This window comes from Hirundo rustica, chromosome 2 (assembly GCF_015227805.2).
Source record: "Hirundo rustica isolate bHirRus1 chromosome 2, bHirRus1.pri.v3, whole genome shotgun sequence".
Classification (NCBI taxonomy): Eukaryota; Metazoa; Chordata; class Aves; order Passeriformes; family Hirundinidae; genus Hirundo; species Hirundo rustica.
Window position 1 is genome coordinate 92,579,753 of NC_053451.1, and position 26,564 is coordinate 92,606,316.

At 43.0% G+C, this 26,564-nt stretch overlaps 1 protein-coding gene across 1 annotated transcript; it reads left to right on the forward strand.

Annotated features, from left to right (window-relative positions):
* The first annotated feature begins 3,770 nt into the window (after positions 1 to 3,770).
* ADPRHL1 (ADP-ribosylhydrolase like 1) lies at positions 3,771 to 25,087 on the forward strand. The gene is made up of 7 exons (XM_040054855.2): positions 3,771 to 4,233; positions 8,051 to 8,215; positions 13,175 to 13,300; positions 15,829 to 15,969; positions 19,427 to 19,554; positions 23,043 to 23,175; positions 24,241 to 25,087. The coding sequence occupies exons 1-7, from the start codon at positions 4,020 to 4,022 to the stop codon at positions 24,396 to 24,398; spliced, it is 1,065 nt and encodes a 354-aa protein (XP_039910789.1). The 5' UTR covers positions 3,771 to 4,019; the 3' UTR covers positions 24,399 to 25,087.
* The last annotated feature ends 1,477 nt before the right edge of the window (positions 25,088 to 26,564 follow it).

Sequence of the window (26,564 nt, forward strand, 5' to 3'; positions counted from 1 at the left end):
TTATTGTTTTCTGGTTCATTTATTAGCCAGAAGAGAGTAACTCATTAATTTTTAAATGGCCTTAATAGATGTTTGGTTTGGTCATCTGTGTCACCGTTAGGCTTTTAAGAGGCTTGACGTGTTTAGCTGCAGTACTGTATTCTGCATGTATCTGCTGGTCACCAGACTCTCCACAATTTGTGCCATTAGTTTGTACTGGCAATGGGAGCTGTAACTGGAGAAGAGCATTGCTCAGTCCTGGCTCTGAGCTCTGTAGGAGAAGCAGCATGCTCAGAAATCTGTGTAAAGACCTTTGGAGGTATGCATTCACCTATCATTAATTCTCTTCTGAAGGTTTAAATCAAAAATATCTTCACCCAGCTGCCATCCTTCTCCAGTGCTTTCACCAACCACAGGCTGCTTTGGTGTTGCACAAGTTTTGTCTTCCTTTTCCTGCGACAGTGAGTCTGCAGACATTGATACTTGAATCAATGGCAAGCCTTTTTTCTTTAGTGTCAGCACCAGTAACTTCCCTCAACTGATGGCAGCCAGCATCTCAATCACCAAAAGGCACAGCCCTTCTGAAAGAGTAAAAGTATAATGTTTTTACAACTGTAAACCTGTTCAGTGAAACGTGTTTTTTGATCTTTTCTTTATCTGCAGTGTGCTGGATAAAACTAGGTGACATACCTCTAAATTTAACTTTTTTATTCTAAACTGTTGACAGGACTCTGCAACTGCAGCTGCCTCTAGAACCATGTGCAAAAAATACTGTATTTCAGACAAGTGGGTGCAATGTTCACCTCTTAATGAGAAGGGCTGGGGAAGTTAAGGGACATTGACATTTTGATTGGGTATTGGGATACCTCCTTGTGTTGGTGCATATACTTGAGCAATTCCCATAGGGGGTTTTTTGTGCCTGCTTTTCCAAGCAGTGAACTATTCTATTGTTTGGCAAACCCTATAGGTTTCATGTCATGACCTCAGCTTTCTGTCAAGACAGTAAAGAAGAAGTCCATCCTGTGGTGTTAAAAGATTCTTTTTCCTTCAAAGAAGTGGTGTAAAGCTGTATGGAAACAATTCATCTTCATTGTTAAAGAATCGAGTAAAACCAGTTTATTTTTTCCCGGGATCTCAGTGAAAGTATTTTAAATGAATAATCCTGATGCTCGAGTAAAATCCTTCACTTGAAGAGTTGTAAAAATGCAGCTCTGACAGAAGTCTAGCACCCATCTGCTATCAACCTTACTTTTCTAGGATAGGGCTCTGTGTCCTTGGGATGGGCAAACTTGGAATCAAGAGCATTTCTCTGCTGAGTGTCTTTGAATGGCAAAGGGTCACTCACTCACTCATGGAGGAAGCATTTGGGGTGTAGTCCTCTTTTAACTTGAAAAGGGCTTGTGTGGACACAGCATCAGTCCAGCTCTGTTTGCCAGTTCCTTGATTCAGAGCAGAGCTCAGCGCCGGTAGCGTGCACGGGCTGTGTCCTCCGCCTGGAGCCCATCCATGCACATCCCTCTGCTGGAGCAGGCAGGAGCAGCCACATTTGCCAAAGGCTGCTTTCATGTTCTCACCTCGGGTTTCAAATGCAGTTGAGCTGAAACATCAGTGTGTTGCCATCCATACAGACAAGCCTTTTCTCCGTCCTGCCTTCCCATTCCCTTTTTTTATGGATTCTCCCCTGAAAGCTGTCATATGTACACAAATGAAAAGACACCATAGATGTATTTTAATATGATTTAACAAATAATTCTGCCAGCTCTGCTCATGTTTGGTTGTTTTGGGGGTTTTTCTCCTATTGTGAATAGTTACCCATCTTCATGAAATTACTGTCTTTTATCTCTGTTTCAGACAGGCAGGTATGATACGTTACAAACAATTGTCTCCTTTGTGGAGAGTAGTTTAATGTGTCTAGCCTACCTGTGCCCAGAAAGCTCACAGTAGCTGGAAGTACCACATGAAAAGGAGATTATGAGTAATTTAAAAAGTAAATAAAAATGTCTTCACTGCATGTTCTGTTTTACAGAGTTGAAAAATAGAACTTCTCTGAAATTTTCTCTGGGTTTTTAGCAGAGCCTTATTCCTAATTTGGCCTGGGTTCCGAGCAGCTGAGTGTGTTGCAACAGACTGAAGTCTATGGGAGGCTAAAGGGCAATGCAACTGCCAGCCACATTCAGAAGAAAAAGATAAATGGAAAACTAAGAATAGCTTTGCTCATTTTCAGGGAGGAACCTTCCATCTGATGAGGCTCTTACTAGCTCACCACAGTGCCTCAGCAGGTGATTCCTCCTGTCCTCGCTTTGCAAGTTCAAATTGCCACGTCCCTGCAAACCGTGATGCTATGCAGCAATAGAGAACAGGTGTGTGCCACAGAGGGGTGGATGGACCTGTAACAGAGACATCAACGTCAGTGCTTCTGCCTGGTGCGTTCTGTAAGCTGTCCTGGCCTTGGTTTTCCATTTTTAGTGTTTGTTTTCAGACACGTGGAACGTGAGGTAACGCACACTGCAGGGTTGACTCTAAGATTACCTCAGTGTTGCGTAAATGCCCTGATTGTGGGAGATGATGCCTGTTCCCCCTGCCCCACACAGGGCAGTAGGGCTGGCATCCACCACTTGTGGCAAGCCAACACTAGAGCAGGCTGGCTGTGCCCCACTGATAATTGTCCCTGCATACCCTCTGCTCCCTAAGGCATAATTATCCTCCTTTTCTTCTTCTTTTTTTTTTTTTTTTTTTTTCTTTTTTTTGGCTTTTCCAGTGTGGAGCTGTTACTTTCTAGCAATGAAAACACACTCTCAGTGTCCTTTTCAGCATTTCTGTTAACCAATCCCGATCTTTGAAATTAGTGCACTAACAGAAACTACTTCCACCATTTGGGCGCTTTGTCTCTTCTAATGTAGAACAGGCATGACAATGCTTCTGTGTGTCCTGAAAATCCATTAAGCACAGAGATATTTCTACACAGGTCAATAACTTAGACCATGATTAGCTTATTGCTTATTTACTTGTTGCTTTGGGTGCTAGGATGATGCTTCCCTTACATTGCAGGTCTTTTCTATCTCAACAGCAGTCAGTATTTCCCTCTGAAAAAGATCAAAGAAAACAAGCACCTTTGCCTGGCTATCAGTTATCAAAATTACAGTCTAATCAATCAATTCTTTCTGTTTACCTGTCCATATTTACACTTCTATTTCTGTCTGTAAAGTAGTAGTAATTTGTGAGTATTTAGGAATTTATTAGAATCACAGGATGCCGTTTCAATGCATCTTTCAAAATAGTTTCCTTCCAGAGTCCAAGTGTGGACTGACCTCAGCTTTAGGAAAAAGTCAGTCTTTGCCAGAGAGTAAGAGGCATGTAATTGAAGTTGGTGTTTTGCTCAGTGTTTATCCAGAGGTACAGTGATTTAGCAGAGCATTCTTCTACTAGGTGGAACAGAACAAGAAAGCTGTTAACAAAATATCTCTGTTGGGCATAAGTAGAAATGGGAGAGGTCATCTGCATTTCACTACATTTCTTACTGCTTATTCCCTCCTTCTAGTGTGTACAGAGTCTGGAAAACTGCTTTTACAATTGCCTTTACTTCTGACTGGTCCCTGAGAGGGAGGCTGACTTCAGCATATCAGAAATGGGCAGAAGAAGAAATATTAATTTACAAGTTGTTGAATAAATAAGCACCCCTGTGGAGACATCTGTTTTTCTGGGTATAGAGTTACTTTGGCTGGGAAGGGCTAAGGATCTCCTGGCTTGCTTTAAGCTGGGTTGCAGAAACAAGGCTTTTGCAGGTCTGCTCTTACAGTTCATTGAGCAAAGCCCCTGCAAAATCCCTGGGTTATGAAATATTTCCTCTCTGTCAGGTCCCAGACAAGAGATGGCATCTGCAGAGCCAGAAAAGGAAGTCCTTGCCTTATAGAGAGAGCTCTTGGTGTGACACAATGGCTGATATAAAGAGTCGGGGGAGCTGAGTTGAAGGCAAAGGAACAAAGGAAGATCAAGATTCGGTGGCTGTCTCGGGCAAAAGGAAAGTGGAAAACGTCTTGGGGATGGATAAATTTAAGGCTGCACTTGTTCTGGCTGGGGTAGGGGATGCTCTCGGTTATCGCAATTTCTCCCGCGAAAACAATGCCTTAGGTGCAAAAATCCAGCAGGAGCTGAAGGAAATTGGAGGGCTTGAGAACCTGGTGCTCTCTCCAGACAAGTGGCCAGTAAGTGACAACACGCTCATGCACATGGCTACAGCTGAGGCTGTCATCACAGGTAGGTATGGCGGGAATAGCAAACACAGTCTGCAGAGGAACAGAGCTGTCGAGCTGCTGCATTTCTTAGAATAAGCCTGATTGCTGGGGAAATAATGAGAAAGCGTGTCAGAAATGCTGCTTATGTGAATGATAATGTGCATGAGTTTGGCTGCTCCATGAGCACAATTCTGTGACCATCTCACAAACCGGGGGGAGAGGGGGGTGTCTTGATTTCTGGAGTGTGGAGGGGCTCTTCCTGTATTTTCCCTAGAGATGTACAATTGGTTAAAGCTTAAAGACTAAAATAACATATGTCCAGCATAACGAAAATAATTGCCAAGCAGATTATCTGTATGCTGGAGCACAACAGGGAATAATATAGCCACGAGAGAGTCTTCTGTAACAGATAACAACACTTCTGAGTGCATTTTTTATATGTTTGTGTGCAGAACTCCAGGCGGGAGTAGAGTTACCTTAGTATCTCTTTCAGGCTTTTAAAAGCACTAGTGCTGTCTCTTCTTTGCTGCCCTTCAGACAAAGGGTTGCATCTGCAAAAATCTATTTGATTTGTAAGGAGAGCTCCCTGTCATTAGTCCAAAAATATCCTAACATACTGTATTTATAATGAAATCTGTCAGAATTGTGGAAGTTATTAGGATGTCTTCTAAAATCACAATGGTTTGGCAGAGAACATTTGTTTTTTCTTAAGGTGGGGGTAGCCTTTTTAAGATGAGAAGTGTTTGTATCCACACCTTTCCCATCAAACTAGAGCTTTCAGAGACTGGCAAGACCATAGGAAGTACATCAGAAGACAGTGACCTCTCAAGAGTATTTTGCCTCTTCAGAATGGTTCAATTTTTTTAAATCTCTTTACAAGTATTCCTGATTTTTCTTAAAACTCATAACACTGCATAACTACCAGTAGCAGAAGCTCCCAGTGTAGCTAAGTATCCTTCACATCAATGAGATTTCCTTTGTGCTAGTGTTTCACTCCTTTATCTGCCTGCTTCCAATCTGCTCTAAATATAGTAGGTAGAGATCAGTTGAAGAGTGTGTAGGACACTTCATACTTGGCTAGTAGCTAACCAATGGTTTAAGGGGTAGCTAATACACTAAAGATAAGGGCAAGATGTCAGCCTATCAAGAAAAAAGATGACTAGCATATTTCTGGATATAGGCTATGATTAAATACGTATCATGTGTTTCTTGCTCATTGAACCCTCTAAAATCATAACTTCTGGGTAATCGAGTCAGTTACACCAACAGTAAAATAATAATTCTTTTCTTAAATATAGGAGCTTGTAAATTACTCTAAAGAAAAAGGTTTAAGTTACTCTTTCCATTGATTGTGTTTATCCTATACTCTTATTTCTTTGATCTGATTGGACAAGAATTTTAAAAAGGTACTTTCATGGGCTGGAGAGGAAACAGCAAGATGGAGTAGGGAATTTTAGTTAAAAAAAACCCTTCATTTCACAGCAACATTGGGGATAAAACGAGTCCTCCCTGCTTCCCACAAGGGAAACAAGGACCTCTCCTGCTGGCAGCAGTGTCTCCTGACAGGGGGAATGCAAAAAAGCCCCGTTGCTTGCTCATGGCCCAGCCTAGGTGCCAAATCACCCACGTCAACAGAGTGAAGCTGCAGAAGGTGAATGTCTGTGAGGCTGAAGGCATCTGCCACCAGCCCTGGAGACCTGCCCTTACTGCTGTGGAAACAGATTTTATAGAATATATTGGGTGACTGGAATGTTACCAGCCAAAAAAAAAAAAAAAAAAAAAAGGAAATAAGCGATAAAAATATCTCTGTCATTCACTGCCCTGCTCCCTGCACATCCTCTTTGCCTTCCTGGCTGCCTGCTGGCCACAGCACTCCCCCGACACTCACCTGCGGGCAATTGCGGGATACTTGCAGGCTGGGACAAACGTGCCCACGGCTTAAAGCCGTGAAGTCCTGTTGTCATTGTCGGGGCACTGCCCTTGGGGCAGCTCCCAGCCTGAGGCTGAGGCAGCACAGCCAAGCTGAGGTGCAGGCTTGTGTTAAGACAAGGACAGTTCTTACCTGGGGAGGGTTATTGGCCAGCACCTTGGCAGTTGCATGGATAACATGCCAGGAGGGGCATGGCCACGAGAAACCAGGGCTGTGGGCGCTGCTGCAGACTGAGCTGGTGCTCCCCAAATCCACCGTGTGCCCTGACTGAAAGGCTGATCTGACAATGAAGGATAGACGAAACATCTGCTTCCTGGAGGAATCTGTCCTGTAAGGGAGGAACACGGACAACATCATCAAACCTAGGGAAACTATCTCTGCAATGACAAAAGCGTCATTTTCCCCTCTTGCTTACACATGGGTTAAAAAAAATAAGAGCTCATTTCCAAGGAAAAAACCTGTCCTATTGATGGCTGAGGCAGCAATCTGCCTCCAGCATGGGATCCATGATAGGCTTGAACAGCCTGGAGGTGCTGGACCACAGGGACTCTGTGCTCTGGGGACAAGGTTTCTGCAGGAGCTGCCAGGCAGTAAACCCTGCTCCTGGCTCCCATCTGGATAAACTGTGACACCTGACTCCTAAATCTGGAAAGAGCTGGCAGCTTGAAAGTGTCTTGTTTCTTTAGGATTACACACTGAGGTGACCAGTGTAACTGGTAGGGTATTATTTTATGTGAAAGAAGAGGAACCTTTGTTCTACCCTTCATCTTCTTTTTTGCCTGCCTCCATAACTGGTACTTTAGAACGTTGCTTGCTTCTGGGACTCCGAACTTTCTCTTAAGATAAATTGTGGATTTCCAGAATTCACCAACTCGGACAAAATGAAGCTATTTTTAGAAGAACTTCCCTTGCCTGTGTCATTCAGCCTGTGCAACTAACCAAGTATTAAATGGGGTTTTTCTAAGTATGTAGAAAATATATAAGTGGATAAATCCCTTTGGCCTGTGTTCGCGCCGATTACGCAGCTGTAATAGATGCCAGTGGAAGGTTTTCCTTGATACAAGTGAAGGGCAGGACTCTTCAAGAACAACAACAGACAACATCAGCTGAGAGAAGCAACAATACTGAAGAAACAGTCTATGTTTAACAGGGGGAAGGCTCTTTCTTAGGCAAGACTGTAGGTCTTGGTGAAAATAATCTATAAACACATATTGTTAGTGAACTTATTATGGAGAGAAATTTATGTGCTAGAAACTGCTTTCAGGTAGCAGGGATTTACTACTCTTGCTGATTTTTATATTTCTTTTAAAACGCCACTGTTCATGATATTATAAGATATTCAGATCCCTGCATGAAAGACCTACAAATTTTAGACAAAATACATATAACATACAGATTTTAAAAAGGAAGTTGGTAATTTGCGTTTGTATCTAGTCATACATACCTCTTAAAGTTATTCTGTAATGTGGTAATTAAAAAAAAAAAAAAGCTTTCATTTTTAAATTGGATTCACATCTGTAAAGGCAGGGGCTGAGCCAGGCACTGTTGGCTTTATCAAGACCCCATGGCAGCCACGCTGTCACCTGTAATGACTTCACACCAACAAAGCTTAAATAAAGACCCTCAGCAGCTACTGTTGATTAACAGAATGCTTCATCATTCCAGTGAAGGAAATAAACCTGGAAATGAAAGGAGGGGAAGATGAGAACCTGGAGTCAAGACAATTCTCTCTCCGGCCTGCTGTGATGTTGCGTAAAAATGTGACAGTGGCACTGGAAACATGACTTGATATATTGGAAGTGGAAACAGGAGTATTTCTCAAACGCACAATGAGCTTGCTTGCATGTTTTCTGTGGTTTTTTGCTCTTCTGCCTTCACACAGCAACCTTCTCTTCCCTCCTGTGAGCAGATTACTGGTGTTTAGAAGACCTGTACCGCGAGCTGGTGAAGCGCTACGTGGATGCTGTCGACAAGCTCTCGGGCAGGCGGCCGGACCCCGCCACCATCGAAGGCTGCAGGGAGTTAAAACCAGACAACCACCTTCTCGCTTGGCACACGCCCTTCAACGAAAAGGGTATGGTACTGCTTTCCTCTAGAGGGCCAGGCTAGAATAATGCATGCTCTCGGTGTTTGTGGCTGTATGGAAATGGTTTCCTTTTCCCCCTGACATCAAAGGCCACTACCCCTGAAACATTTCCATGTTCGCCTGAGGATGACAAGAGGTCTGCCAAGAATTCCTTCTGTAGGGCACTGTGTCCTCTTGTAAGCAAACCCCTCCCTCTTTAACATCTATTTAAAGAGACTTTGTCCTTGGCTCTGTGCCTCAGGGTCCAGATCTTTGTCCTTGAGTTTAATGGTTATTTTAAGAAATATTTTCTGCCATTTTTCCTTAAAAGTTTGTAGACTTGGATCTGTTCAGTGACACCAGATTTGAAACCAAATGTTAAACCTGTAAATTGCTCTCAGCACCAACATGTTCACTGGAGGGAAAGCAGAGACTTTTCTCCATTTGGATGCCCTGCTAACAACTATGATTGTTTTGTTGATAATCCCTAATATTCCTAGCCTTGTTTACCTATGTCTGACCGTCTCTTTCTTTCCTTTTATGATAATTTACATTTACAATGAATAAAATTTCCACTTCAAGTTAAATAACGCGCATGCAGCTATGTGCACACACATGCACACACAGTGCAATTAATCTTGAAAGCCCGTAGAGACACCCCATTATCAGAGGAGGGAGACCCAGACAGCCGAAAAACGGTGTCAGCTCACACTGGCGCTGGCTGCGTCGGTGACACTCAGCTGCAGAGCACGCTGCCTCAACAGAACTGCGTATTGATGCAGCACCATGGCAAAAACCCAGTGGCACAATGCCACAGCTATTTCTGGGTCTCTGCAGCCGGTTTGACAAAAAAAAATCTCTCACTTGTCCCCTGCTCCTCACAACAGCTGCTGGGAGTGAAAAGGGTGTGTTCTTCCCACCCTGCTATCAGTCAGTCAGATCTGAGAAAGCGCCCCTTTGGCAGTTGTCATGTGTTTTGTGATTGACAGTGGATAAAATTTGGTGAAAGTAATTGTGGGAGCTGCTGTTGGCCCCAGGTAGCTCTTAACATTGCTCAACAATGCAGTTGAGTACAGCTGTTCCCTGGTCCACTGCAGAGTCGGAGCTAACTCTTTTCTTTCAGCCTTCTTCCTCCTCAGCTTTCCATGATGGACTATCTGCTTTGGGGATACTCTGGGCTAGAAGAAACTAAAATTAATTTGTGCCTTGAGATCTGTCGGCTAAAAACCACCTTCTCCATCTGGTCTGACAAATAAGCATTTGGAACATTTTAGGAAGCCTTTTTTTCACCCTAAGAGCAGAAGAACCAGCAACCTGGAGATGTTCTGACTTCCATGGGACACAACACTGCTATGGACATAACCGATTTTTTAATTGAATTTGCACAAAGTTCTTCTTGAGGCAAAAACATGCCACAGGCATTGAATGTCTGGGATTGAATGCCTAGCAGTCAGGTTATATTTTGAATGGGCTGGAACCAAAAGGCTGATTTGCTGTGGGCATTCTATCTTATCTCGCTTCCAGCAATAATTCGTGTTCCAGCCTTCATGCACTTATCTTAGGTAATTTTACATTGCTTACAGATGGTTCTCTGCTCAAATTCTTGTGTGTTTAGTCAGCACACTGAATCCCTAAGTCAAACTGCCCTGTGTGTTTCTGCCACCTCATGTCATGCTCGTTGCCACACTCATTACAGAGATACCTGGGTTATGTTAGAGGCTGGTGAGATTCCTGTGACCACCAGAAAACCTGCCCAGATTGTCTAACGCTTTCCATTTTAAGAGCTGGTTTACAATTTACAACATTGATTAGCACAAGGCTAAAATTCTCTCCATTAAGTGTTTGCCTCTGTTTGTCTCTAAGTATTTGTTTAAAATTTTGGTGCAGATGAGTCTGCTCTTTCTGAGACATGGTAAAAATGTTTTGACCCATTGCCAAAACTTCTAATTGTTCAGAAGAGAATCATTGATGCCGTAGAACTGGAACCAAAATCTGACTAAGGTCGTACCCCCCTGAGCCAGAGGTTTGCTTTTGGAGCCACTGCAAAAGGCCAGTCAAATGGTGGGTCAGATAGCTGGGCTCTACCTGTATCGTGTATTTCAGGCCAAGACTGCAGCATCCAACCAGGTCTTTATTTGCAGCTGTGGAAGCAACTTCTGGGCTTCCTAGAAGCACTTGAGAATTTTTTGCTGGTAGTATTGGCAGAGGGGCATAAGGGAAAAGTGTGAGGAAAAATGCAGAAAGTTGAGGGGAAAGTTGAAGAGAAGGTTAAGCTGCAGATGCACAGAAGATAAAGGTGCTGGGCTCTAAGTTTTCATGCAGAATGATCTGTAGTCACAAAAGGCACATCCTCCTCAGGGCTTAGCAGCCATTACCCTAATCTTTATTATTCTACAGGTGGAGTGAAGAAAATCACACTGAGGTATGACATACTAAAAAAAATAATGTAGTGCATAAATGGAAAGGAAAATAACTGAGAAACATGGATAGGCAGAGCAAAAATTCACTGTCTCCTCCAGCACAGCAACCAGGGATTTCAAATGAAACTAGGAGGTCATGACCTCAAAGCCAGCCAGAAAAAGGACTTTTTTCACACAACACCTACATAAGCTACGTAAATATTTTCCATTGCCAATTTGCAGATGCTACAGTTCATGTGAGTTTGAAAATAAGCTGGGCAAATTCACCCAGGGGAATTCCTTCAAGAGGAAGCAGAAGGACGAATATCCAGCTGCCTTCTGGATCAGGGAGACAAATTGTTAGCAGCTTAGTTAGTACAAAGGGATAATGTCATTGTACTTCTCTTTTTCTTAAGTGTCTTCTTCATTGTAGACATGATGAGTCGGCTTGACCTTTGGTCTGATCATGGAGGACAGTCCTTATGTTGTCACATGTGTCACTCCTATTGCTTGGACTAGTCTTGCTGTCCTTTGTGTCCTTATGGACACAACCAGTGGTAGACATGAGACATCAGAGTTAGCTCCCTGAAGCTCTCTCTGAGTTTAATGCTACTCCAAGTGATGGAAATTTTTGTTACCAAGTTTAATTGTCTAATTCTCCTGAAGGTTTTAATGGAACTTCCCAGACTGTAGGAACACAATGAAGTGGGAAAGACAAGCTCCTCCAAACCAGCAGTCAGATTACGGTAGTACATCTTCCACTTTGGACATAGTGAGAGATGTTATTTAATTAGAAGTTTTGTGTAGTGCACGAGCCTCTCTTCTAGGATAAACAGCATGGACTATTTCTTCTTTGGAGAAACCAGGTTTTCATAGTGAAGACTGTCATCCGCTACTCTACAGCAGCAGATGGTTTAATGAAGAGTTTGGTCTTGCAAGCAGTAGAAAATATTTTCTCCCAGCTGAGTGGTGCCCTGGAAGACTGGATATCCTTCCTGACTCTTCCTTATGGTTTCTATGTGATCTGTGAGATAGGCAGACAGTTTTATCTGCTCCAGGATAGCTGCTCTCAGGTATCTGGTTTATGTTAGTTTGGCTCAGGCTTCAGTTTGGCTTGAAGTAGATCTCACTGCCACTTCCACTACCCTACTTGGATCACACTCATAACCTTAGGACATCGGAGATGGAGCCACTTGGGATCAGACTTAATGGCAAGAGGTGTTCCAAAAGAGTCTCTGGTGCTTTGCTCTCACAGCAGACAAAGCCCAATGGAGCAGCTGAGGGCCCTTCTCCAGATAAGTGACTGAAAGCTGTGACCCTCGCTCCTTGGCATCTGCTGCTTCAGTTCACTCTGGCCCCAGAGTTGTTCCTACTATGCCATCATGCACACTAATGGACATACAGCCTTTCTCCATCCTGCCTGCCTGGAAAAGACGAGGAGATTGGGCTCCTAATGCAGGTTCACATAGTCTAAAATTAGGTAGCACAAATATGCCCCTTATCTTCCAGGAACTAACAAGAGAAATGCTGATTGCTCCCAGCTATTCCAAGGTCACTGGGAAGTGTGATTGAGCAAAGACAGCACTGAAAAAAATGCCAAGTACTTTGAAAAATTGAAGCCTCAAGGTGGTTGCCTGCAATGAGTTAATGCTTTTTTGGGCACTGGCTCACCAGCTGCATAGAGGAGATAATCACCTCACTGGTGCCTGGTGAAGATAAGCTCATTAAAACTTCTCTGGGATCCTAAAATTACTGTGATAAGTACTGCAGAGAAACTCATTAGTAAGTTTAATTCCACTCAATGAAGTGTCTAAAAGTTGAACACCTGGGATCACACTCTCAGTGTTAAAGATTAAAAGAAATTCTGAATTAGCTGTTCAATAAATAAATTCTGTGCTGCATGGAGGTGGAGGTTCCCAAGACTAAGCTTGGTAAGTGTAGGCTGGAGCACAATAAGCACTAATTTCAGTTTGCATGGGAAACTTCAGTTCTGATGTTGCCTAACTTTGTAGGATCTGGCTCAGTAGCCTTCAATTTCTTTTGGACACATTATTTTTGTACATAGCAAAAACTGGCAAGGCTCTCCAGGATGAAACATTGAAAGGTGAACAGTGAAGCTCATATAAAGTGTTTTAATTGTGTGCTTACAACTATAAAATAAGCGTGTGGGGAAATGTATAAGTTTCTCCAAGTTCTGTTTCTGGTGTGGGTACCCAGAGCAACCAAAACAGCAGCATCAGCTAAAAATGGGTGAAGATGGGATGAGAGTTTGGATCAACCAAGTCCTGTGAACAAGAGAGCACACGGCTTTCTGAACCCACTATGCGCCTGATAGCACTTGATTATATTGGAACATACCTGTAAAACCAGAATGACTATGTAGGAGCAAAATTTCTTGCAAGAAACTTTCAAAACTTGTAATTCATTTTGCATGGTAATTTCCCATTCCCTGAGAAGTTTCCTTCCCACACAATGAGCTGAATTAATGGAGCGTGCTTGTCTCACATTTTATCATATTTGTGTGAGATCAGTCTCCTTTCAAATGCTCGGTGTTATCCTTTTACTTTAGGTTCTGGATTTGGAGCTTCCACAAAAGCCATGTGTTTAGGAATGCGATACTGGAAGCCAGAAAGGCTGGAGTCACTTATTGAAGTGAGCATTGAATGTGGACGAATGACTCACAACCATCCCACAGGTAAATCCTGCACTCTGACATCCCTTAAGGCAGATTTCCACTTCTGCAGGGACTAACACGGCTCCTGTGAACTCCCCTGGTTAAACCACTTCTGATTTGCAGGCTTCAAGGCCTCAGTTTGAACTTTACTTCGCTAATACCTCCATGTGTATATTACTTCTACAGGCTTATATATTTGCTTGTATAATATGCCAACATCATTCTCAGGCATAGTTGTTTTCTCTCCTAAAATCCCAATATGTAAACATTACCTGCCTTGTCCAAAGCATATTCATATTAGTTGCCCTGATCAAATTTTAGGATTCATGTATAGCTAGATGACTCACTGTTATCATGTAAATTTATGGTTCAGGAGATAACAACATTTTTCTCTGGGCAGGTTTTGTCATATCCAATCATTGTAGGTAAAGCTAGTAAGCCAAAAAACCCTAACTCCACATATTTTAGGATACAGCCTGAAACATTTTCTAAACAAAACCTAAATACGCAGATTTAATGTTGTTTTTAATATTCAGGTCTGTCATTTTGATGATTTTATGCTGTGTAAGCATGTATTCATTCTGTCTGTTTTAAACAGCAATAAATAAGACCATAATGAAGGGTGACATGTTCAACATGCTCAGTGCCATGAAGCAGTCAGAAAAGCCATGAGAATGCCATAAAATTAGGGAACAAGGGTTTAAAACAAAGCAGAAAATTAGGCTGGAATGTAAAGGCCGTGGTGTATTAGCAGCCATAAGACTGTTTGTAGTCTGTGTCCGTCACATCAGAAAGGGCTTATGAGAATCAGAAAATGGCAGCAAGGAGGATCCAGATTGTCAGACACCTTCCATACAATGAGAAATTACATCCAGAAAGAGTTTTCAGCTGGGAAAATAAACAAGTGGCACAGCAGGGAGGCAGGAAGGAGAGGGGTGGAAGGGTCACATGCACCTCACTGCCATCCTGAAATGCATTGGGGAAATACCAGTTATGATCCTCATAACTCAGACTCAGAGAACAAAACCAGTGTCACTTGGGACTGAAACAAGCAGACAAAGGAAATACTTCCCCATGTTATGCACAGTGAAGCCTAAGACCTTGCTGCTACAGGCAGCTACAAAATCCATGGTATGCCTGGGTTCAAAAGAGTCAAAGAGGTAGTCTTGTCAAAATCAGTCAAACTGTATAATTAAAATGGCTCCTAAAACTAGCCTAGCTGCTCTGGGGAATAGAGAAGCGAAGCCACATTGAGGTTCACTCTGTCTTGCAGAGGCAGACACCTTGGCCAGGGTGTGCTTTCTCCTCTAGTGAGTTGCATCAGGCTGTGTGAGGGCAGGGGGAGCAGGGCAACAGCAACAGGGGCATGGGAGCCTGCGGAGTGGGCAGGAGGGGACTGCCCCTGCAAAACCTTCAGGGCATACCTCAGCCTCTGCCACCCTCTGGCTGAGTTGTCCCACTGCCCCCGGCTAGCCCTTTGATTCACACTAAACCCTCTGCTGCCCCTCCCAGTAAGTCGGCACTCAAGGATCTTTGTGGCATCTGGACGAGATGCTGTTTATCTTAGTGAGACCCTTTGGGCTGGGTCTACATGGGCTTTTATTGTTTATGAAAACATACATGGGACTGTAGCTGGATGTGCCTTAGGCCTGACCCAATATTGCAGGACTTGTAGCAGAGGGAATTAGTAATCACTTCATCTGGACTTGCCACCTCCTAAGATAATTTCAGCAAGACACACAAAATTCATCATTACCTCTATGTATGAGTGAACACTTTTGGACCCGTGCACTGAAAGAAGCCCCTGCATCAATACTTTGCTCACCTGGGAGTTATTTAAATGACTGACTTGTTTTCTTAAACTTTGTTTGCACACTGCACCAGGTCGGTTTTTTGCCCTTGACAGAATGCCAAGAGCGCAAGCAAATATAAGTAATGAGACTACTGTTCCTGGTCATGAAGTGTTGAGTGCCCATCAACAGTTACAATATTTGTAATATTTAAAATGGTGAAATATTTGTAAACAAAGTAGAAGAGCAGTATGTTTTTCTTGGACAATTTCTTCTTTCCTCTAAAGGGACATGGGTTTGTTCCATTAGAGTCAAATGAGCCAGAAACAGTGTTAGATCTAGCAACCACCACTCTTGGGCTGGATGATGCTGTAAACAAGCTGATAGAGCTTGTAATTGAATCACTTTATACAAGTCAATTATTTCATGTGACTTTAATTAGAAGGTTTTCAGTATCCCATTGGTAGATGATGTTTATTTTTGACCCCTACCTCAATTTCTATCATATTACACCACTGAGAACAGAAGCTCCCTCCTATGTAAGATAAGTTGCAAACCAATGGGCAGCACTCGTTAGCCAATAATCTTGACGTGCCACAAGTCAGGCTGCAAACAGGCAGAGATGGGTTTTGTACATTTGTTAATCTACCTGACAGCCATGAGGCATTCCACTGGTGATTTTGTGAGGAAAAACAAGGACAAAAAGGATAGTACCAGCACAGATGCACACTGGTAATCCTTGTTATTTGTGAATTCCAGGTTTTCTAGGGTCCCTTTGCACAGCCCTCTTCGTGGCGTACGCAATACAAGGGAAACCCCTTGTGCAGTGGGGAAGAGAAATGATGAAGGTTGTGCCAATGGCTGAAGAATACTGTAAGAAGACCATTCGTCACATGGCAGGTACCGAGTCTGGATCAAGAGTTTATTTCCTTAAAGCTATGTTAAGCTGGAAAGGCACTGAAGGCACTAGTCTTTACATGGTGCTGTTTTTCCCCCTCTCCTCCCTCCAAAGGTTGTCCTCCCACTTTCTCTGCTCAGAGAAGTAAGCTTTTCACAGGTGGTGTCACCTTCTTCTACCACCACTAGTTAGTTGCCTGGTGTATTGGTGGCAAAAATACAAAGCAAAATAGCAATGACCATGCCCTACTACACAGTTTTATTTTTAGGGAAATCTTCAGAAATTGCTGGGCAAGGGGGAGGAAGGAAATTATATTTAGCAGGTTATTAGGCAACCTGACTGCTGAGATTTATTGTTCAGCTGCCTTCCATCAATTAGTGTGGCTCAACATCTTCTAGAAGAAAAACCACTGGCACTCCACATCCTGCCAGGAAAATTTCACCTGCAGATGCCTCCTGAGCAAGAGTTAGCTTTTGACCACTATTCAGATTTGACTTGTTGCTTTTCTGAACAAATATTTAAGATACAACCTCTTGTATCCTTGTTTTAAACTACTGAACTTGATACTACTGCTTTATTATTGCTATGCATGTGGTCTTTGGGGCAAAGGTACTTTGGTCCACTCTTGCCAGGAAGTGATGCCTGTAATGGCGAGACCTTCCATGGGCAGACAAGAATCACTACACTGAAACATCAAGGAAAGAGATTAAAGGATAGCTGTTGAGAAAGACTGAATTCAATAGAAACCTTTACTCAAGAGCGCTCAGAAATTAAAACTTACCCCTGAAGAAAAGCTGCTGCTTTAAAATCTGAAAGGAGCCCCAGGAAGGCTTTCTGGAAGACCCTGCGTTTTCATCTGCGCCTCATTGCACACCAGGATTTTTTTAGCAGAGACCCATGAGGAGCAGGTGCAGGATTAATGTGATTGAGCGTCTCTCTGAGTGGCTTTGCAGCAGGTCCCTGTCACTCCACCCCAGCAGGACCCCTCGGCGTGGAGGTATGTGTGCTGGACTCCTGTGGCATGCCCTCCAGCCAGTGCCCGTATTGTTGAACTTCATCCTATTTTGGTAGTGGGAAAAGCGTCCTGCATTAAAGTTAAGCTCCTTGGCTGCTGAGATGCACTGCAAAGAAATCCTGCCAAACAGAGTCCTCCAGTTTTAGAAAATCCTATTTTAGCTATATTATCCCCCATGGATAACAAACAGAGAGCTTGTTATCCATGTCACAGAGAGTTCGACTCGACACCCCTCTCTGATATCCAGTTGCAGTTACTGGCCAGATAGTTCCGTGGACCTGAATGTGACCATCGCCTTGGTTGGGTTCAAGGGATGGTGCAGAGCCTTGGTAGGGTTAATGGCATAGGTCTCTACATGCTACAGGACCATGCTACAGGTCCACCCAACAAAAATCTCCCTCAGCTGCTGATCCCTCTATCTCTGAAACTATGGAACAACCACCTTGTTTGTTAAGGTGCTACACAGAAAACATTAATTTTTGAGGCATTTGTGGTTTATTGTCATGGGGGAATTAGGGAAAAAAAGCACACAAACATACAAAAAGACAACAAAAAAGAAAGAGATGAGTCAGATCACTCACATTTCTAAAAACTGTCAAAACCAGCTGCTGTAGTGGGTGTTGATAGTTTACATTTGCTTTGCTTACATTGGTTTTCCTCTAGATGCTGTAGATATATCTAGATGCTCTCCTTGATCTGATGGCTGTAACTGCCCTTTCACTCTGTTTTTGTAAATACCTCCCCTTTTTAGGGTCCTGGGGAATGTTTCATTTAAAATGAGGCCAAACTGGGTCATAGACTCAGAAAAAGGGCAGCTCACACTTCCAGGTGTCTCGGGCATGTGGTTGAATGCTCATCACTGTCTGGGGATGGGACACTGGCAGCTGACAACTTTGTGAAAGTATCAGGTCCTAGAAAACAGCTTGGATTTTTACAAAAAAAGAGCCCCTACTTAAAGATCTTAATTGCCAAAGAGAGTCACCACTATGGCATTTTAGGAAAATAAGCAAAATCAGATTACATCTTTCAGGTGAATGGTTTGGCTGTGTGTGTGCTTCTCAGCCACCTGCAGCACACAACTCTGAGAAGCCAAGCAGGAGAGAGACAGGGAAAAAGTGGGAATGTTAAATTTTCTTTTACACCCATAGTCCCATCCTAAATTGCTAGTTTGCCTTGGCATACTTAGCCATCTGGGCCACCTCACTGTTCTCTTATTCCCCTCAGCTTGCCAGGCAGGGTTTCCCTCAGGCCTCAGTTCTGCAGGCAGGTGCAGGTGTACGTGCTTTACAGTCCAGTGTGACTGACTTAGGTGCCTTTTTAAGTCTTTATAAAAAGGGTGAACAAGAGCATTGGCTTGAAAATAAACTAAATTTAATAAGTTTATTTACATGGGGAACATTAGGCATGATTAGAGATCACTTCCCAAAGTGACAGAAAAAAAGGAGAAAGACATATGGTTATAAAAAAAGGCTTATTTCTATGGGCACAGATAGATGTGTGTGCTATTTATCCCTTTGCTACATTTGATATGTATTATAATATCTGCAAATGGGAATTTTGGACTTTCCTATCTGTTTTTTCCCTGAATGATCACACAATAAATGCAATGAAAATAAAACAGAAGTACTGGAGAATTTATGCAATTAAAATTTGATAACTGAGGTAGGTGGCAAACTGTCACTGAGACACACAAAGCAATCACACGCAGACAAGAGATTTTCGCAGAGGTTCCTCTGATCCAGCTCCCAGCTGAAAGAGAGGAGAGAAGAGACCCCTTTGTTTATTCTTTTACTTTTATACATTTGTGGGTCTAGCAGAAGATTGGCTTTTTGGGGTTTCCACCCCTCAGCCTCAGTGGCCAGACGAATTGTCAGTTACAATTGTTTTCAGGTTAGAAATATGCAAACAAAGGACAAAGAATGAAAAACAAAGGATTTGTTTATATTACTTCTGTGGGAAAGGTAGAAGAACTGCTCTAATATTCTACAGTAACTAAAAGATCTGACTCCATTTATGAAAATCAAAAGGCTAATAAAAAACTCAGAAAAACCAGGGTAACAGCAAACTGTATTTAGAATGTGGAAGAATTTTTAGATCTTCTTTAGTCATAGGAAAGGAATAAAAACTGGCAAAGAATTTATTGTTTTCTTTTTGTTGACCCTAATGTTTTGAAGATTGCTCTTCAGTAAATTCTTGTAAAGTTTCATCGTGATATATCTTAAATTACATTAAAATAGCACAAAATTCTGAAAGTATTTTCTTCATTGCCTCCTCTTTTTTCAATCAGATGTCCCACTCCATACTTAGTATATATGCAGTACATTACTGTAAAATACCTGGGGTTTCGTGTCAGTCAATACTGTCATTATCCTTAAAATATGTTAAAGTAGAACTGAAAATGTTCTCAAAATTACATACTAAATCATTAATTCTTTTGCCTTCAGAATATCAAGAGCACTGGTTTTACTTTGAAGCCAAGTGGCAGTTTTATTTGGAGGAGAGAGAAATCAATGAGGAAAACCAGAATCAACCTGTCTTTCCAGCTAACTATGATGCAGAGGAGAGAGAAAAGGTAACTCCAACTTCCAAAAGTTCTTGGGATGGCTCTGAACCAACAGAGGTATTTTTAAAGAGACACACCACTATTTTTCAACTGATTCCACTGCCAGAGTAGTCAGGAAATTTTTTTTCCTGAAATTTCAAGAAAAAAATAGCAACTCTCATCTTTGACTCAGATATGTGCTAGCTTAAAAAAAAAAAGCAGTTACCACCAGTCCTGGGTTTGCTGCAATGGGAGAAAGCAGCATAGAGAGGCAGACTTAATGGTCTGGTACCCAGAGCAGGTACAAAACATGGGCCATGGCTATCTGAGGGTGGAAAAGGCAAATGTCTTACCTGGGGCTCTCATTAAAGCCTAATGGAGCTGTGGCCAGAGCCCCCAAGGCTGGGGGCCACAAAAATACCCCCAGGTAGTAGAAGCTGGATTTGGTCATGTTTAGTGGAGGGTGTCCCAGCTGTGGCAGGGGATTGGAACTCAGTGGTCTTTAAAGATCCTTCCAACCCAAACCAGTCTATGATTTTTTGGTCCTTTGAGCAGAAGACAGACATCCCAAGTGGTTGATTCGTTGCCAGCCTGGGCTGTGCCAAGCTAGTTTTAAGTGTCTTGAGAGATGGTGTTTCACCACATTCCAGGAGATACTATTTTATAATGTACATGATCTTTTCTTTGCTTGTTATATCTTCTTAACTCGAGAGAAATAATGTGTCTTCTTCCCTGCTGTTTACAGCTATCTGATATGGGCTGGCACCCCCCAAAGCTCTCCATTTAGCAGTTAAGCAATAAGTATGTGGTTCTTGTCACCTTTTGCCATAAATCAATCCTTTCTTTCCATACTTTTATGCCGAGAAGTCACTTTGTGTATTTTTAGGCAATTATCTGTGCAGTGAAAAGTGCCTATGGAAGTCTGACTGTGGATAAAAAGAAATTGCTCACTCTAAATATAAAGAATAGATTCCCTTCAAGGTTTATTTTACTAATTCAGTGCCATGAATTCACTACTAGTTTTATATTCCTTCTAGTACTACTGGAGTCTCAGCAAAGCTTTAGGAGAGATTAAACCAAGCAGTAATTCTCCATGATCATTTCAAGAGAGAACAGTATGGATTCCTAATACAGAAGCAAATTTTACTTTCATTATCCTAGCCCAACTATTTTGGCCTACTGAGCTAGTTATTTTGATGAACAAGAAAGGAAAAATGGTTCTTGACCCTCAAACTCCCCCACCAGGCAGAGACCATAGCCTGGCCTTCATTAGTGTGCTAATAGCTATCGAAAGAATAGATTAGGAGAAGGTGACTATTCTGCCTGCCTTTTTCTTAGGAGCGCCTGAGAAAAAGGTACTTTGCCTTCCCTCCAGACTAGCTGTCTCCTCGTGTTTGAGAGTATAGCCCATTGCCTTTCCACATGCAGTTAATGAAGCACCAGTATCTGGCACAACCCTTGCCCACAGGTCACCAAATGCATGTTTCTGCTTGGCCAGATGGACCTTTCTGCAGGCAAAATGCCAGCTGCATGTGAAAGTGAAGCCATCAAGTGTGGCTTGGATAGATACAAGCATGTTTCAAAGGCAATTTCCCTTGCAAAAAATCACACCTTGAAGTGCTGAGCAGCAAAGGCCACATTCTCTGTAAGCTAGTATATACAATTTTTCAGTGATGCGTGTTTGGAAGATGTTAGATAAGCAGTGAATGGGCAGACATTGCTCAACACATGGGATCAGCCTTGATTCTGCAAATAAAATACTTGCCTGACTCCCTTTCTTGTGATGGACACAATGTGCTACAAAATGAGGGAGGAACAAAACCAAAGTCATCCAGGACAATTAGACTAAAAGGACCTTGTTTCTTTAAGATGGAGTTGCTTAAACGAACAGTGAGAAAGAACCCAGAAAGGAGGAAAAAAAAAAAAAAAAAAAAAAAAAAAAAAAAAAAAAACATGGAAAAGAAGTGCTAGCCAGCAGCAGGTCAACTCCTGAAGGGTGAGGAAGTCAGAGCCAGCTGTAATTACTGGCAGCAGGGGTTGACAGCAAGGAGGGGACACTCCTGGGTTTGGCAGCAGCTCAGTGCCTTCAGCAGGAGAGTACATGCTGACACCCCATCCAAGAGCTAGGTCCTTGCTGGCCCACCCAAGGGAAGCTGGGCTCTTGCCACAGCACAGGGCTGCACAAAGGCACTGGAGCTGAAAGGAGAAGGAAGCAGTTTGGGAAGTGCTGCCTTGGGGCAATTAAGTCCTGCCAGGTTCAGTCCTAGGACAAGCTATCCCCAATATAAAGCTGTTTCAGCAAGGCAAGATGACACTGGATGTGTGCAGAGCATCAGGGAAGAGGAGGAATAGCCGGAGCGACTCTTGAGCTGCCTGGCTGCACACTGAGAGCAGCCCCTCTGTGCTGAGCCCTCCTGCCTTTGGTAGCATTGCATATGTGTTCGTGCTGCTCCACCAGCATCCAAACTGCAGCAATTTGGAAATTTGGCTGGAAATTTGCATGGGGTGGAGAACAACATGAAGGCATAAATAATCTCGCTACATTGTTAAAAAAAAAAAAAAAAAAGCAGCAGAGTGAAGCTATAGTCTGACTCTGCTGTGTTTGATGGAGATGTAGATAAACCTCAACCAAGTATGAAACTGTTCAGGTGAAAATGAATAGAGAAAAATGCAAACCCTTCACACATGTCACAGAAGCCAAGAGGCAGCCAACCAGTAACACTGAACTTGCCACAATGTAAGTTAAACTTCATGAAAAAAAGCTGCCCATTTCTTAATAGGATGATATTTTTAAATTATAAACTTAATAGTGTTGAGGTAATTTGAGAATTGGGGGCTGGAGGTACCTGCTCCAGAGAAAATCCAGTTTTCCTTTGCAAACATCACTGTGGGTTTGGAGTTCTTTCTTCTTCCTTCTTCTCCTGGGGAAGAACTGTTTCTTACATTCGCAAATTATTTTCCCTTCTGTTCAACAAGTGCTTTTAAAAGAGGGGAGAAAAGGCTTGGCAAGAAAAAGAGAAAGGGACTTGAATTACATAGTCTGAAACCAAGGCCCTAAAGAAATTACTGGATCAAAACTTTTTCACCCTCCATGAAAATTTGGCTAATTGAAACATTTGCAAATGTGTGGCAAAGGGAGCTGAAAATATTCCCAGAGGCAGGAAGAGGACTGATGAAGTATGTCCTTACCAACCTTAATTATTTATATTATAAGGAATTTCTAGAATGTGAACTTGAAATCTGTCTTGATCTACTTTTTGGCATTTCTTAAACCAGCCTCTCGGCCTGCCGAGAGCTCGGTGCATTAAGTGGGACTGCAGGCCTTCACCGGCACCTCAGGCACCACCGGGGCTGTGGGAGCGGCTGCTGCGGCTCGTCCCACGCCACACGGGAGCCGTGCTGCCCTTCCCGCTCCCACCGAGCCATTCCCACCCAGCAGGGGAGACGCCAGCCCGGCGTGGCCGACGGCCCAGGCCTGCGGCTCCGGCGCCCCGCGCTGACAGCGCTCTCTCCCGCAGACGTACAGGCGGTGGAGCTCCGAAGGCCGGGGGGGAAGACGAGGCCACGACGCCCCCATGATCGCGTACGATGCCCTGATGGGCTGCGGCGGGGACTGGACAGAGCTCTGCAACCGCTCCATGTTCCACGGAGGTGAGGGTCCCCTGTGCTTCCCCCCCGCTCCCTCGCCAGGGCCGGGATAGAGCCATCCTGGCTGCCAGCTGCCTCCGTTGGCCAATCTGCCATGTTGTCTGTAACATTCACACCTCTGGTTTTAGCCTCTAAACACCATTCTTCTGGCAGCAGCTGCCACACAAGCCACTTACAGCACCTTTCAAATGTTGCTCCATTTACATCTCATGGTTCTGCCAGAGGTGCATGAAGAGTAAATCCAGCACAGCTTTCTAAAGGGCCAACATATCCTGACAGGACATGAGCACCTTTGGCAAAGCAACCTTTTAGCTGCATATAATGAAAACAAGTAAGGGAGAAAAATAATAGAGCACCCCAAACAAGTGCCAGACAAATAAAATCCAGCACTTGGAGGCACTCAATCGAGTGTTTCCACAGCTTTGTGAGAGAGAGCTTTCTCATTAGCAGATGTATCTTGCCGGGCTTTTGGGAGGGCTGGCATAGCTGGGGGTAGGACCCCAGCCCTGAATCACCCACTCCCTCCCTGTGTGATGTGGGGCCTTTGCAGGGGTTCTGGGTCTCTCACCTGCCCCAACACCGTGGTGAGAGCTCACAGTCCCCCACTGTAGACCCTGGCGGGCACAAACCCACAGGCACTGCTTGCACAGAGCATCGGTGCCCCTCAGCAAGGCTGGGTGTTTTAGAGCCCACACAGTGCTGTTCTGTGCTGTGAGGAGGGAAGGGACACTCTCCAGTCCAGGACTTTTGTTGTATAGTAGACACCCCCACAACTATTATTCTCTCCCTTGTTCTTAGCAATGGCTAGCTGCCTGCAAGCTGTCGTGCTGGGGTAGATTTTCCTGAAACTAAGTGAGCTCCCGGAGCAGGAGTGCGCACCACAGTGGCATCTCCATGTGCTTGCCTTGGCATCATTCTCTTACTTCGGCATCCTTACCCTTTAGGACTGACTCAACACGCTCCCACTGAGCTCCATCAGTGTGGAATGCTCCCTTCTCCGCTCAGAGCAGTTTTTGGTTGTGTATTGTGGACACTAAGCGACCACTGCAATTGTGCTTAAACCTGCAGGGGAGAGCGCGGCCACCGGGTCCATCGCCGGCTGCCTGTTCGGCCTGGTTTACGGCCTGAGCAAGGTGCCCAAGGGCTTGTACCAGGACCTGGAACAAAGGGAGAGGCTCGAGTTCTTGGGCGAGAACCTTTACCGACTATCCATGGAGGAAAAGTAAAGCAGTTTCTGCCATTTTCTCTTTCTATAAAGACTGTATCAAACCCTGTAGATATCTGACTGGCATTCATGGGGAAGGAAGTAGCTCTGAATTAGTCTGAAGAGCTCTGTGTACATCGCGTGCAAGTGAAGATAGATGAGTTATTAGACTGATTAGCATTATTAGACTGATTAGGCATACATGATATTTGTGGGTTTTTTTACAGACGTAGGGAATTCTAAATATAAGGAGTGCTGCTTAAACTTCAAATGGCAAAAAATAAATAAACCATCTTTTGACTGATTCCAGTCTAACTTGCTATAATACCACTTCCTAAACAGCTGTTTCCAGTAATTACACATAAGAAATTAATTTTTAAAACTAATGCTTTCTTGCAAAACTAATGGTAGTACCCACTCATGGGGATATTCTCTGTATATTTGACAATCCTTTCACCACAGTGTCCCTCCTTGTTCTCAAATCTAATGTGTCTGTGATACTTGTAAACCTAATGTCTCATGGATTAGCTTTTAATGAATCACTGATCCCTGTATCAGCACTGTGGTGTAAGGTATTGTTACATTAGAAGCTTCCAGAAAAGGAAAAGCCAACACTAAAAATACCTCCAAGGAACAGCAAAGCACCAGTGTCTCTAAAATTTCTGATCAGTGTGTCTAAAATTTCCGAATTATGTTTTTATTCTTCTTCAGTCTTCAGAACAAAAGTTTCTCTAAAATATAACTGGCTGAAATATTTGTAAATAAATTAATCTTGCACTATTTTCTAAGTATCAGTCTTTATTTTTAGATTGAACAGATTATATGTTGCTGTATCAGTATCAGAATTTTTGGCTGAGGTTTTCAAGCAGTTGTAATAGGTCAACAGTTAGGCTGTGATACATTTCACAAGTCTGAACACCAGGAAAACCCCAAGAAGAAAAGTTACAACTGCTTTACCTTTTCCCTTTTTTTCCCCCTTCCCTGTATTACCTTTTGTTCTTTTTTGCCTTTCCTTGCCTGTCTTCATCTTACCTCTCCTCTCCAAGTTCTTCTTCAATGTTTCCTTTTTCTTTTTTTCCTTTTTCTTTTTTCCTTTTTTTTTTCATTTTTAGGGTTTTTTTCTTGTCTTTTTCCCCCTTATTTTTTCTTTTTCTTTCCCCTTTCTTTTCCTTCTTTTCAGTTTTTCCTTTTTCTTTTATTTTCTTTTTCAAGAAAACCAGCAAACTACGATTATGTTAAAAGTTGCATACCACAAACAAAACAAACAGTAGGCCTTGATGAAGCAGATCGTAATGCTCCCAAGAGCAGCACAGGGACAAATATGAAATCCTCAATGAAATAACACAGAAGTGAGCTCAGAATTCATTCCTACATTTGACCTTATTTTTACCTTAGGAGTTCAGAAAGTAAGGTCCACATAATACCTTCTAATTTCCACCGTGTGTGATTCCTACGTGGTGTTGGTTTCTCCTGTCTTTCTCCAGCTGCTGAACTGTGATTTAAAAAGATAGCTAAAAATACACGAGTACTTTCCTACGCCTTTTTCCATGTAAGCCATTGCTGGGATCATCACTGGGATGTTATGTGACAGACACAGGAGCAGGTGATGCCTGTCAGTAGGAATTGCAGCCTGCATGACAATATCCGTATGAAAAGGTTTTCCGTACTACGCGTTACCTCTCGCACTCTTGTCTTAGCATGTTTTCTCTCAGCAGCTTCGCAAGGTGCTTTCTTGTTTGCTTTGGAGATGTGTTAAACCAAAGGCAGCAATTGTGTCAGTAGCTTTTGGTGCCAGAGAATACCAAGACTTTCTGAAAACTTCTAGCTTAGGATGCCTCTAGCACTCCTGTAATAAATTCAGCAGTAGAGAAGAGAGAAGAACATATTCTGCATAAGGTAGGACTTTTTCTAGTACTTTGGCTTTTCTTCTTCCTTTAGGAAAAAAAAAAAATCATTGACAAATATTAAGAGCATTCATAATTTTTCCCACTTTACCTTCTATCCTACCTGGGCAGGACCAAGTTTTATTTCAGAGACCAGTAAGAGAATCTCATTAAAAAAAAAAAGACTGAACCTATAAACACCATTTCTGCAGCTCTTGGGGTGAGCAGTGCCTTGGCCATCATTTCACTGAACACACTCAAAAGGCCTGAGCAGTGTTTTGAATGGGCAGAGCTGCTCCTAGTTG